A 14,627-nucleotide genomic window follows, 5' to 3' on the forward strand; every position below is an offset into this window, starting at 1 on the left:
ATTTGAGGTGTTCATGCCATCCAGACTGACAGAGGAATGATGATAGCAAACAATTGGACACAAAATAGTCTGTGTCTGTCCTGGGAGTGCCTGTTGCATCTTTCCCCAGAACAAAACATTCCTAGTCAAAGAAGTGCTGGCTCAGCATTTTGCAGCATACTCACCCCTAAGGCGGGAAAGTAGAGAAGACGGCAGCGAGGTCAGGGTGGTCCGAGGAGCGGGACGGGGGGGGCTCTCAGCTCGCGGACTCTGGCCAGTCAACGCGAACGCCAACGACGAGTGAGCCGAGCGAGAGACCGGCTGGGCTGGGGCGAGCGAGCGAGCGGACGAGGGAGGAGCGAGCCGACAGGAAGTTTGAGCTGGGCTGGAAAAGATCTCTGGTGTCAGCTACCTAAGAGGGGGGGAAACACGGGGAGGACTTAGTCTCAGTGGGACGCTGGCAGGGAGCACAATGGTGTCCCACGCAACACAAAAAAGGAGGTAGAAAGGCACACAAAAAACTTGTGAAGCATGAAAGGCATAAAAGAAGAAGTGGGAGGGGCTTAGTGTGTACAAAAAAAAAAGAGAACAAGGAGAAAAAGGGGGGAGGGAAGGGGGGAGGCCGGTGGCAATAATGAGCTCATTCTCTTCTTTTTGCACATTTTTCAAGGGTGGGACTTTTTTTTCCCCCCTCGAGAGCAGGGGTCGGCAACCCAAAACATTGAAAGAGCCATATATGACCAAAAATACAAAAAACAAGTCTGTCTGGAGCCGCAAAAAATGAAAAGCCGTATATAAGTGTTATAATGAAGGCATCACATGATGTAAGTGTCTAGCTATAATAGCCTACTATCAAAATGACTGTGTCGCAGGCTCAAGCAAATCTTCGGTGACAGAAATGTTGAAATGTAATATTCTACACATTTTTACATTAAAAAACATTAGCAAATTAGTAACATTAGTAAATAGCATGTTAGCATTGACTAGCTTGCAGTCATGCACTGACCAAATATGCCTGATTAGCACTCCAACAAGTCAATAACATCAACAAAGCTCACCTTTGTGAATTCACACACAGTATAAAACATCTGGTGGACAAAATGAGACAAAGGAGTGGAACATTTTACAGGATGTCGTTGTGGCTTGTACAGCCCTTTGAGACACTTGTGATTTAGGGCTATATAAATAAACATTGATTGATTGATGTAAACAAACTGTTGCGTCATAGTCCACACTATGGTGAGTTCAAGAACCGCCGAAATTAGTAGGACAAAACAATGTTCGCCAAATACTGTCATCAGTGAAGCATACACACAAACATATTAAACAGTGGGGTTTTCGAACAATTGGGAAGGTTTATGTCATGTTTGTCCTCAAACAAAAAAACATACTAAAACTAAAAAAATATTTTCCCCCCATCTTTTTCCATTTTCAATCCTTTTTTAAAAATGCTCCAAGGAGCCACTGGGGCGGCACTAAAGAGCCGCAGGTTGCTGACCCCCGTTCTAGAGGATGTACTTCTCGCGCATTAGTCACTAAATATTTGTGTAAACCGGCCAAACAAACAAAGCAATAACATTGTTCAATTAAAAAAATAAAAGGTACACTGTAAACAAAAACAAAAGTGGTGCGCTGTTTCTATTCACAGTAATGCACTGTAAAATACTAAAGATTCTTTATTCCTCCATACATTTAGAAAATATGTGGATGTGTTAATATATACATGAGTCATGTACCGTATTTTTCGGGGTATAAATCGCTCCGGAGTATAAGTCGCACCGGCCGAAAATGCATAATAAAGAAAAAAAACAACATATATAAGTCGCATTTTTGGAGGACATTTATTTGATAAAACCCAACACCAAGAATAGACATTTGAAAGGCAATTTAAAATAAATAAAGAATAGTGAACAACAGGCTGAATAAGTGTACGTTATATGAGGCATAAATAACCAACTGAGAACGTGCCTGGTATGTTAATGTAACATATTATGGTAAGAGTCATTCAAATAACTATAACATATAGAACATGCTATACATTTACCAAACAATCTGTCACTACTAATCGCTAAATCCCATGAAATCTTATATGTCTAGTCCAGTGGTTCTTAACCTTGTTGGAGGTACCGAACCACACCAGTTTCATATGCGCATTCACCGAACCCTTCATTAGTGAAAAATAAAATGTTTTTTTTTTTTCAAATTCAAGACAATTATATGTTTTTGGTAACACTTTAGTATGGGGAACATATTCTAAGTAACAAAGACTTAATTTAGAGTTATTTGGACACTAGGGGAACATATTCTAAGTCAGGGGTCACCAACCTTTTTGAAACCAAGGGCTACTTCTTGGGTACTGATTAATGCGAAGGGCTACCAGTTTGATACACACTTAAATAAATTGCCAGAAGTAGCCAATTTGCTCAATTTACCTTTAACTCTGTTATTATTAATAATTTATGATATTTATCTTTGTGGAAACACTGATCATCTTAATGATTTCTCACAATAAATATATATAGAAACAGATAAATATCAATATGCAACACTTTATTTTTATATTTTCTCTAAGTGCACATTTTTCAAATTGAACATTTTCAAATGATCACTTCTAAGATAGTCTTGTGAAATCACAATATCCCATTTTAACTAGCTAGCCACTAACATTTTTTAACAAATCATGAATTACTTTGCACCATGTTTGTACAAATAATAACTCATGTAAAATACAAAAGTAAACTCTCAAATTTTTAAATCATGTCACACTTTGAACTGGACACCAAATCTGTTTTCTGTTTCTTTGTCAGTTAGTGGGAAGCCTGGCATTGCATGCTGTTAACTAGTGTGTTGTACTCTGGTGTGTAACTTGACACTGCAACTCTGAGTGAGTCTTGCAGATGTGCATCAGTGAGGCGTGTTCTGTGTTTGTTTTTGATGAAGTTCATGTCAGAAAAGGCTGATTCACAAAGATAAGATTTTTCCTCATTGTTTGCGGAACCTTCTTAATCTTTTGGACATATTTTCACAGCAATCTGGCCTTAAGCTTAATTATGATAAATGTAAAATATTAAGGATCGGAAATCTAAAGGGAACGTCCTTTCGAATGGAATGCAAAGTGCCTGTTTTGTGGACAGATGGACCAGTTAACATACTTGGTGTTGTTGTCCCAGAAAATCTGGAAGATCTAGGCTCAGTAAATTATGATAATCGACTAAGAAAACTGGACAAAATTATGCAATTATGGAAAGTGAAATCCCTAACCTTGTATGGTAAAATATCTATTGTCAACTCGTTAATTATTCCTCAATTTATTTATTTGTTTTTGTCATTACCAGCTCCATCACAAAACTTTTTTAAGATTTATGAGCGGAGGGTCTTCGATTTTGTCTAGAACGGCAAACCAGAAAAGATTAAAAGAAAGGTTTTGTACAAAGAGTATGAATATGGGGGCCTGAAACTTCTCAACCTTGAAGCTATGTGTCTGTCTTTAAAAGCATCAATTGTTCCAAAGATGGATTTAAACACTGAGTGGTACACAAGTGTCCTGTTGGACAAAAAACATGTACTGTATCAAAAGAAATTGTATCCTTTTTTTACAAGTGATCCCCTCCCAGAGAGTCTGCTGGGAAACATGGCGAGGAAACAATCCACTCATGGTGGTGTTTTCAATTTTATGTGCCAGAAAAAAGAGACGATATTTTGCAGCAGTTAATATGGATGAACTCTAATATTGTAATAGATGGAAAGCCTTTCTTTTGGAAAAATATGTTTCGAAGAGGAATCATTTTTGTCAATGATATTATCAATGAGAATGGTAAAATTATGAAGTATGATGAATTTAGAGCTATGTATGGTGATGCTTGCTCAAGCTTTTCATTTTATCAACTAACTGGAGTAATTGGGAAAAGATGGAAACAAATAATACATTATGGAACTACTAAATTATTAGTTTGTAAACCTCTAATAAGAAATTCTAGTTGGCAAAAAGGAACTAAAATAAATAGAAAAATATATAATTTTTATTTAATAAAGAAATCTTTGAAGGCTGCCTCATACAACACAAATGGAAAATGGGAGGACTTTTTTGACTGCCCGTTGCCATGGGATGCCATATTCAAACTAATCTACAAAACCACTATCGATGTGCAAAATCGTTATTTTCAAATTAAAATTATTTATAACTTCTTACCCACAGGGAAAATGTTAAAATTATGGAATATGACAGAGTCAGATGATTGCCGATTTTGTTGTCAGGAGCCTGAATCCACCCTGCATTTGTTTTGGTATTGTCATATTGTGTCTTTGTTTTGGGGGGAAGTTGAAAAAATGTGTTTAAGGATTGGTTTGTTTATGAAGCTTGATGTGGTCTCTGTTATTTTAGGAGAGTTCATTGACAATCATGATTTAGTCAATTTAATTATAGTACTCGGTAAAATGTTTATTTTTAAGGCCAAAAACAGATATTCACTTAGTATTACTTTCTTTAAAACATTTATTCAGTATTTTCTAACTTTAGAAAGTTACATTGTTGAAAACGATATTGATGACAAAAAACATTAAAAAAAAGATGGGAAGTCCTCAAAGGCTTATTTTGAAAGTATAATTATGTTTATAGATTATATGCTATCGGTTGTTGTGTTCCCTAATTTCAGTGACCTGGACATAATCTGGACTGTACATAAATGCTTATTTTGAAAATGTAATTTTGTTTATAAATTATATGCAATCTGTTGCGTTCCCTAATTTTTTTCTGTGTACATGAATGAAGGTGTGTGTTGCTGAGTCCGACTTGGACATTATCTGGACTGGGCCTGGTTTAAAAAACCCTTTAAACAAATCTAATTTCATTGACAACCTGGTCTGTTGAAGATAAGGCCCTTTTTTAAAAAATTAAATAAAATAAGATAAATAAATAAAAAACATTTTCTTGGATAAAAAAGAAAGTAAAACAATATAAAAATAATTACAGAAAAAATAGTAATTAATGAAAATGTTAGTGGACCAGCAGCCTATACAATCATGTGTGCTTCCCCAACTCTCACTACTTTTAAAACTAGACTGAAGACTTTTATGTTCACCTTAGCTTTCAGCTAAATCTTTTAATCTTTTAACTTTTAACGTCTGCACTGTTTTTATTTTTATTGTCTGCATTTTAATTTTGCTTTTATTTTCTTTCATTTCACTTTGTTGTCTGTGAAGCACTTTGAGTCTGCCTTGTGTATGAAAAGCGCTATACAAATAAAGTTGCCTTGCCTTGCCTTGCCTTCAGGGACTGTGTCCCTTGCAGATGTGTTGTCTATGTTGTGGGAACCAGAATATTGGTAGCAGAAAGAAATAACCCCTTTTGTGTGAGTGGGTGTGGATGAGTGTGCATGGGGAGGTTGTTTGGGTTGATGCACTGATTGAAAGTGTATCTTGTGTTTTTTCTATGTAGATTTAATTTAAATTTTAAAAAAATAAAAAAAATTTAAATTTTATTTTATTTTATTTTTTTTTTAGAACAGGCCCGTGGGCATCTCATCTGGTCCTTACGGGCGACCTGGTGCCCACGGGCACTACGTTGGTGACCCCTGTTCTAAGTAATAAAGACTTAATTTAGAGTTATTTGGTTAGGGTTAGGTCCAGGGTTAGAGGGTTAGGGTTATAATAAGGCCATTAATAAGTACTTAATAATAACTAGTTAAGAGCCAATATGTTACTAACTTGCATGTTAATAAGCAAGTAATTAATGGTGAATAGGTTCCCCATACTAAAGTGTTACCATGTTTTTTTTTACTGGTGCATACAATGAACCGTGCATGAACATCACCTTGTTCAAACAACAAAACCAACACAGTGCATAAACTCACAACAAATTAGACACCTGCAAATCAGTCTGACTTCTGCTGTTGCCGTATCCGTAATACGCCGATAGGGAGAAGTTTGTATTTACACGATGAGTCTGGTGTGTTTTGACCTCCGCCGAACCCCTGATGCCGACTCACCAAACCCCTAGGGTTCGATCGAACCCATGTTAAGAACCACTGGTTTAGTCTCTTACGTGAATGAGCTAATTAATATTATTTGATATTTTACGGTAATGTGTTAATAATTTTACGGTAATGTGTTAATAATTTCACACATAAGTCGCTCCTGAGTATAAGTCGCAACAGAAAAAAACTGCGACTTATAGTCCGAAAAATACGGTAATTATATACTGAATACTGTTGTGTATTGTGTTGTAGATAAACAATCTGATTATTATAACTGAGTGACAAGGCAGGACATTACAAGCCTTTGCTCCTTCCTGCTCTTTTTCAGAGACTCACCATGTACTACTTGCTTAATTATTTTTGTTTAATATTACTATTGTTTAAGATCATGATATCGTAGCAAAGATGATACGGTTTGAATTAAGTAAATGGGGAGTATTTGTTTTTGCTTTTTGAGTTCAAAATAATTTGTTCTATTTTCTGAGAAAATTGAATGAGATAGGCTCCAGCACCCCCCGTTACCCCGAAAGGGACAAGCGGTAGAAAATGGATGGATGGATGAATTGAAACTATGATCCAGGTAGGGTTCACATACTTGTAATTGGAGGCTCGTGCCACTTGTGGGTGGTTGTAAAGACAACAGTGGGTTTGTTTTAGTTGAACAAATATTTTAAATGCCGTCAGTGCTTAATTATTAACATCTAACAGTGGCACGTAGTATCAGTTAAGATGTAACGGTTTTTACATTTTTTAAAGACCGGGTGTTTGCTTTTCTGTATTTAAAAATGCTATTAATAATTAAAAAAATACAATCGTTTCCTGAAAATGTAATGACCAAAAGTGTAAATTATTTTTAGAATGTTTTTTTTTTTTTTTACCACTACAGCTCAATGCATGTTTTGCTCCTTTAATTTTTGCTTAATGTATGGATAATTAAAAACAAAAATCGGCTGGCTCATTTCAATTTCATTTGAATAAAACAAACCACATTGAAAAACAAAGCTTTCATCTTTTCTGGCGTCAAAGAGCAATGACAACATCTAAAAACTGTTTGATTTTCATTTTACATTTCATATAACAAACATTTTAATCCCGAGTAAACACAAACGGAAAAACAAACCAAAACGGATGTTTTTCCCCCCTATCCTGACCATAGACATCTTTTAAGTAGAGCAACATCGAGCGCTACTGCCTACTGGCCTTGACGAGACGCGGGGCCGCCATCTTGGAGTGGTGATCCGCTCCACTCAGTGCAATTCATTTGGCAGGAGCAATGAACTGTCAGCGCATTTAATTCATCTTACCTCACTGAATACCACTGATTTTCACACACTTTTTTTGTCATACGTGTAGCTGTGATAAAGGACACATGTTTTGGCATGTTTTTTTATTCATAGTTTGCTTAACAGTAATAAAATATTCTTATATGCTATAAGTGACCAGACGTCCGAGATCAAAACTGGGAATATAATCCCAGAGAAGGGGGAAAAAACGGTCAGCTATTTTTAAGTTGAAGAAACAATATGATTAGGTTATATATACATGCATATATCCTACATAAACAATGTATGAATACATTAGATATCTATATATCTTAGAGACCTATAGACTGTATCTCTGTTGCTGCAGCAGCTGTTTTGACACTTTGTATTGATATTTTGTATTACATTCTTCCCTTAAATGATAATGTTTACAGTGATTGTTTTATATGTATTTTTTATGTATGTCGCTTTGGATAAAAGCGTGTGCCAAATACTTAAACATAAACATATATAAACACCTGAAAGTCTTTATATCAGCTAAAACCACCAATCTGTTTCACTGGATTCAGAATAAAACCAAATTCTGTCTTACCCAACAATGTTAGTATTTGAATATTGTTTCTTGAAGACTTATTCCTGGTTACAATTATACTGTTAAGAAAGTATTGTCTTATACTTTGCCTAAAATGAGAATGCATCATAACCAGTGGCGGCTGGTTAATTTTGTTTTAGGTGGGGCTGAAAGTTTGTAAACCAAACCCCTGTAGGGGGGTCATCCTACCCCAGAAGATTTCTTTGTGATTTTCACATACAAATGAAGTATTCTGACAAAATAGAACATTTCATAGGTTTGCAGAGAACTATATAAAATATGCACACTGAAGGCATGATGCCACCATAGGTTTGCAGAGAACTATATACGTATGTGTGAAGACGGTATTATGATGATAGTATATATATATGATCGTATATATCTGTATCATGAATCAATTTAAGTGGACCCCGACTTAAACAAGTTGAAAAACTTATTTGGGTGTTACCATTTGGTGGTCAATTGTACGGAATATGTACTTCACTGTGCAATCTACTAATAAAAGTTTCAATCAATCAATACAATATGCACACTGAAGGCATGCCGCCACCGTAGGTTATAGTAATAGTAATCCCATGATTCCTATTTTCAACAGTCCGCTCATTTGAGCAGGAAAACGCTGAATACCAGCCCGTTGTTTTCTACCTGTCAACTGTCAGTTTGGCTCCTCATCACCACTTCAAGATGGCGGCCGAATTTCTCGCGTCACAGCAGCCAATGCTGCGTCTACTTATAAGATGTCTATGATGCTGACAACTGATGTTTTTATTTTCAAAGTAAACGCTGGGCTACCCGTGTGCCAAGTGTCTTTTGAGCCCTAAACAGAATATATTTAAACAAAAGGACTGACATCCACAGAAATCTCCACTCACATGTCAACGAAAGTGAAGGCAAAATTAATCACGCACAGTACACGTCAGTACAGTATTTTTTCCTCCAGGTCCCCGGTCTTTAAAAATCAATACTTCCGGTTTGGTCTGTTTTTCAGTTTTTGTTGATATGTGCGTAAATATTTTTGTAAAAAGTCAGTCTTCGTTCGCCATGTTTAAAATAATCTCTGTGTAGCGCACCAAATACATTTTAGCCAAAGTCACAGACACGTGGACACCGTAGTAATTAGCTTTTACTTTGAAAATTAAAAACTTCCGGGCTGAAATAATGAAACACCCGTTTTTGTTTAAATTATTTTTTTTTTGTTGATGAAATATTAAATTAAAATGAAATAATTCAAAATGTAGTTATTGCTGTTCGACACCATAAAATGACGTTTTTATTAGCATTATATTATTAAATTCAAAGAAATTAATCGTTTTTGTTTTTCAAATGGCCATTCAATAAAACGAAAAATAAATGACCCTAATATACACTGACCACTATGTCAATTTTGACGATACTTTCTTGATATTTTACATGTGTTTTGTTTAATACAGTTTCAAAAATGTTCAAAATAAACGGTTCCTTTAGGATAATCTAAAAAATATTTCAAAAGTACCTCTTTCACTTCGCCAACTTTCTGGGCATGCCGTTCATCGCTTTAAACTACAGCTAACATGGCACTTCCTGGTAGCCCGGCTAGCTAGCCTGCTAACTTCCGATTTCTTCATTTCAACTTCCGTTTGGTGAAGTCGCAGTATTTCTATTCATGTATGTGTTTTTGTTGAACCCTAACCATTTAAATACTGCTGGGTTTTTTATTTTAATCATCGCGTGTCTATATTTGGAAAGTTGCAACAACCAAAAAAAAACCCCGACCCTTCCTTTCTCTCATTGGATGTTTAGGTGGTGGTTTTTTTTCGGCCGGCGCATGCGCGAACTTTGCGGGCCTTTTTAAATGTCCACACCAGCGGCAGCTATAAAGAGACGATTGCGCTGCGTTGATGGAGTCTTCGGATTCGGAGAAGACCGACCACTCTTCCGACAACCAGGATGACTCAGACGAATCTATGCCGACAGAGGAGTCTCTCAACTCGGACGACGAGGAGGAGGACGAGAATGACGTTAGGGACGACGGCTGCGTGGAGGATACAACATGGAGGTCTAAGACTAAAGGGATCCTGTGGTCTTCTTCTCATGAGGTGGCCCAGGTTTATGTGCACCCGCCTGTGCTGATGTCAGGGCCAACTTATTATGCACTTGCCAGAACCTGCAGCCCTGAGAGTGCGTTTTTTCTTTACTTCACCGAGGACATGGTGCATCTTATCCTGAGCTGCACCAACCTGCAGGGGAGGAGGGCAATCCCGGGATGGAAGGATGTGAGTGAGGTGGACCTGCGGGCCTACTTGGGGCTCCTTATCTTGTCCGGCGTGTTTAGGTCTCACCACGAGTCCACCAAGAGTTTGTGGGGGAAAGAGAGCGGACGTGCTCTGTTTGCCGCGACCATGTCCGAGAAGCGCTTCTGCCAAATAAACAAGGTGCTCTGCTTTGATGACAGGCCAACCAGGGCGGACCGATACGGGGAGGACAGACTGGCCCCGATCCTTGACCTTTGGAGAACATGGAGTGGCCTCCTCCCCAAAATGTTCAACCCGGGGAGGGATGTGTGCGTCGGTCAGCAGCTGGTCCCGTTCCGAGGCCGCTGTTCCTTCAAGCAGTGCGTTCCGTCGAAACCTGCAAAGTACGGCCTGAAGATCTGGGCCCTGTGTGACGTCAGCACGTCGTACGCGTGGAAGATGCGGGTCTACACCGGCAGGTCTTCCCCAGCACAGAGAGAAAAAACCCAAGGAACGAGGGTCGTGCTGGACCTGAGCGATGGTCTCGAGGGCCACACGGTGACCACGGACAACTGTTTCACGTCCTTCCCTCTGGCCGCGGAGCTCCGGAAGAGGGAGATGGCCCTGGTGGGCACCATTCGTCACAATAAGCCGCAGATTCCCCCGCAGCTACTCCTAACTAAGGACAGGCAGGTGTTTTCATCCGTCTTCGCCTTTTTATCCGACAGGACCCTGGTGTCTTACGTCCCCAAGAGGGGCAAAAATGTGCTTCTCATGAGCACAAAACATCGCGCACCGGAGGTCGAGAGATCCGTAAAAAGAAAACCCCAGATGGTTCTGGACTATGCCTTTTGCAAGAGAGCTGCGGACCATCTCGACCAGGTTAGCGCCGTTATGCATCAATCACGCCAGGGTTGTCAAACCCGTTTTCATTGAGGGCCACTAATAGCTGGTGCGTAATAAGTAAAATCCTTAGAGTACTAACACTTTTTAGGGCGCAACGGACTAGCCAACGCACCATAAACTATACACCACTGCCATCGAACGTCTTGGACTTACAACTGTAATTGAGACTCAGAAATGTTATAATAAAACCAGATATAACAACTGAAAAGCAATTACCATGAGCAGATCATTTTAAACAACCCTCAGGTTGCTGGCACGGCCGCTCTACCAACCAAGCCACGCCGTCCCCTAGTCCTAATACAACTTATTCCTAAAGTGAGGATTCGATTTAGAATCGATTCTCGTTTCAAACAGATTCTCGCAATGTTTTATATATAGAATGTAACTTTTTCAAAACAGATTACAGGGTAGAAAAATGTCTTCTGGTTTAATGGGGACGGCCTTTAAACACATTAAAAATGCATTATATATTTAATTTAAAAAATATATATACACTACCGTTCGAAAGTTTGGGGTCACCCAAACAATTTTGTGGAATAGCCTTCATTTCTAAGAACAAGAATAGACTGTCGAGTTTCAGATGAAAGTTATCTTTTTCTGGCCATTTTGAGCGTTTAATTGACCCCACAAATGTGATGCTCCAGAAACTCAATCTGCTCGAAGGAAGATCAGTTTTGTAGCTTCTGTAACGAGCTAAACTGTTTTCAGATGTGTGAACATGATTGCACAAGGGTTTTCTAATCATCAATTAGCCTTCTGAGCCAATGAGCAAACACATTGTACCATTAGAACACTGGAGTGATAGTTGCTGGAAATGGGCCTCTATACACCTATGTAGATATTGCACCAAAAACCAGACATTTGCAGCTAGAATAGTCATTTACCACATTAGAAATGTATAGAGTGTATTTCTTTAAAGTTAAGACTAGTTTAAAGTTAGCTTCATTGAAAAGTACAGTGCTTTTCCTTCAAAAATAGGGACATTTCAATGTGACCCCAAACTTTTGAACGGTAGTGTATATATATTTCTTAAATACATTTTTTAAAATTATTAATTGATTTCAAGTCAGGATGAATAAGAATCGCAATCAATTTTTTTCTATAAATTAAATCACAGTGCAAAAAGTCAGTGTTCAAAAACAAGAAAAAAAAATAATACAAAAATTAGGGGTATTTTATTTGAACTAAGCAAAATTATCTGCCAATAGAACAAGAAAATTCGGCTTGTCAAGACTTTCTAAAACAAGTAAAATTAGCTAACCTCAATGAACCCAAAAATACCTTAAAATAAGTATATTCTCACTAATAACAAGTGCATTTTTCTTAGTAGAAAAAAAAGACCTTTTTGCTCAATATGACTCAGAAATGTTATAATAAAACCAGATATAACAACTGAAAAGCAATTACCATGAGCAGTTAATTTTAAACATGTTTTAAATGTTGCCATAAAAAAATAAATGTTCACAAAAAGTACCTAAATTGAGAACTGGTACCGATTAAGTAGACCGTTACAGTAGCGAGTTATAAAAGAATGTTTCTGAATGTATTCATGTGGGATCTTTCGCAGGCTTGCGCCACCTATACCTGCAGGAGGAAGTCACGCAGGTGGCCCATGACCCTCTTCTACCACATGGTCGACGTGTCGTGCTTCAATGCATTCGTCATCTTCACGTCGGTGAACCCCGAATGGAACGCCAACAAGGGCTACAGGCGCCGCGTCTTCCTGGAGACCCTTGGCAGAGCCCTCGTTGCCCCGGCGATGGCTAACAGGAGCCGCCCCCCGAGGGAAGGGTTTGCAGTCCGGGCTAAAGGGGAGGAGGTGGAGGTGAAGAAGGAAGAGGAGGATGAGGAGGAGGAGGAAGCCCGGCCTGGGCCCTCAAGGAAGCGGAGACAATGCTGCTTGTGCACGCAAAGAAGGAGGGTGATAACCCAGTGCTCAACGTGTGGGAAGCCAACATGTAACGACCATTTCAAGAGGGTCTGTTACAAATGTTGCCTGTGAGTCTGTTCAGTGTCCATTTGTTGTTGTTTAGGTTTTTGTTACTGATAAATTATTATTACATCAAAATCAGTGTTATGAATTATTTGCCTATTCGAGGCTCTCATTACCCAAATATATTTCACTTTCAAACTCATTTTGGGAAAATATTGCATATTTTGTTGCTGCCATTAAAAACTGGGGCGTAAAATAAAAAAATGAACAAAACTTTATATTGACCGATAGACCTGAAGTTGATTTAGACATTGACATTTTAAAAAACTTCTTTTTTTTTTTGCATACTCGGGTAACGAACATAACTTGTTGGGGTTGTCAGTAAGGATGTGTAGCATTCGCTTTTGAACCAATACTATACCAATTACCGGTACCCGAGAATTGATACTGGAACTAAACAGTACTTTTGTGTGTTAATAAATGTTCATTGTTTGATAACATTTTATTTTTAATGTTTTACTGTTAACATTTAAAAATGAGTGGATTACGATACCTGTGTTGTAACATTTGAGTCTTATAGAGCAGTGTTTTTCAACCTTTTTTGAGCCGAGGCACATTTTTTTCATTGAAAAAGGCACACCACCAGCAGAAATCATAAAAAAAAAAAAAAAAACTCAGTTGACAGTAAAAAGTCGCTGTCGCAATTGTTGGATATGACTTTAAAGCATAACCAAGCATGCATCAATATAGCTATTGTCTCAAAGTGGGTGTGCAGTCACCACCCGTCACATCACCCCCTGACTTATTTGAACTTTTTTGCTGTTTTCCTGTGTGTAGTGTTTTAGTTCTTGTCTAGCACTCCTATTTTGGTGGCTTTTCCTGTAGCGGTTTCATGTCTTCCTTAAACGCTATTCCCCGCATCTGCTTTGTTTTAGCAATCAAGACTATTTAAGTTGTTTCCATCCTTCTTTGTGGGGACATTGTTGATTGTCATGTCATGTTCGGATGCACTTTGTGAACGCCGTCTGCTCCACACGCTGTAGGTCTTTGCTGTCGTCCAGCATTCTGTTTTTGTTTACTTTGTAGCCAGTTCGGTTTTAGTTTCTCTTCTGCATAGCGTTTCCTAAGCTTCAATGCTTTTTCTTAGGGGCACTCACCTTTTGTTTATTTTTGGTTTAAGCATTAGACATCTTTTTACCTGCACCCTGCCTCCCGCTGTTTCCGACATCTACTAAGCAATCAGCTACCGGCTGCCACCTACTGATATGAAAGAGTATTACACGGTTACTCTGCCGAGCTCTAGAAAGCACCGACACCCAACAAAATAATTTGCAGATTATAATTAGCGGGTTGCAAAAAATATTTTTAACCCAAATAGGTGAAATTACATAATCTCTCACGGAACACTAGTTGAAAAACACTTTTATAGAGAATGCTGCAGCATCCACACTGAACACTGATCTACAGCGGTCCCAGCCACTAGGGGGCATAACTGCATGGTATGTAGAGACTGTCATGACATGAAGTTAGGCTTCCCTCACTTACTCATAACACATGAACAATATGATTAATTTGCATTGCTGCCCATTTACACGCGACTCAAGACACATTTTGTTTTTTGGTCCTTTTGTGACTCACATGTTTCGCTGCTAAACGTTCCACTCCAGCTGGACACCATCTTTGCGCGTCATAACAGTGAACCCCTGGAAAAGAAAATTTAGCAAGTGAGGAATAGCAAGAGCTAACAACATCATCATCATTGGTAACGCAAGC

At 38.3% G+C, this 14,627-nt stretch overlaps 2 protein-coding genes across 4 annotated transcripts in view; one reads left to right on the forward strand and one right to left on the reverse strand.

Moving 5' to 3' along the window:
* Positions 1–9,409, reverse strand: part of LOC133633807 (actin-related protein 2/3 complex subunit 1B-A-like) — a 32,106-nt gene extending 22,697 nt beyond the window's left edge. For 2 of the 3 annotated variants that reach the window (XM_062026521.1, XM_062026523.1), the window contains exon 1: positions 165–482. The gene's annotated coding sequence lies outside the window, so the exon portion shown is untranslated. Of the gene's footprint in view, positions 1–164; positions 483–9,297 lie in introns of those variants that run through there. The other variant, XM_062026522.1, reaches the window with a different exon arrangement.
* LOC133633805 (piggyBac transposable element-derived protein 4-like) lies at positions 9,372–13,147 on the forward strand. The gene is made up of 2 exons (XM_062026517.1): positions 9,372–10,897; positions 12,489–13,147. The coding sequence occupies exons 1-2, from the start codon at positions 9,683–9,685 to the stop codon at positions 12,921–12,923; spliced, it is 1,650 nt and encodes a 549-aa protein (XP_061882501.1). The 5' UTR covers positions 9,372–9,682; the 3' UTR covers positions 12,924–13,147.
* The last annotated feature ends 1,480 nt before the right edge of the window (positions 13,148–14,627 follow it).

This window comes from Entelurus aequoreus, linkage group LG18 (genome assembly GCF_033978785.1).
Source record: "Entelurus aequoreus isolate RoL-2023_Sb linkage group LG18, RoL_Eaeq_v1.1, whole genome shotgun sequence".
NCBI lineage: Eukaryota > Metazoa > Chordata > Actinopteri > Syngnathiformes > Syngnathidae > Entelurus > Entelurus aequoreus.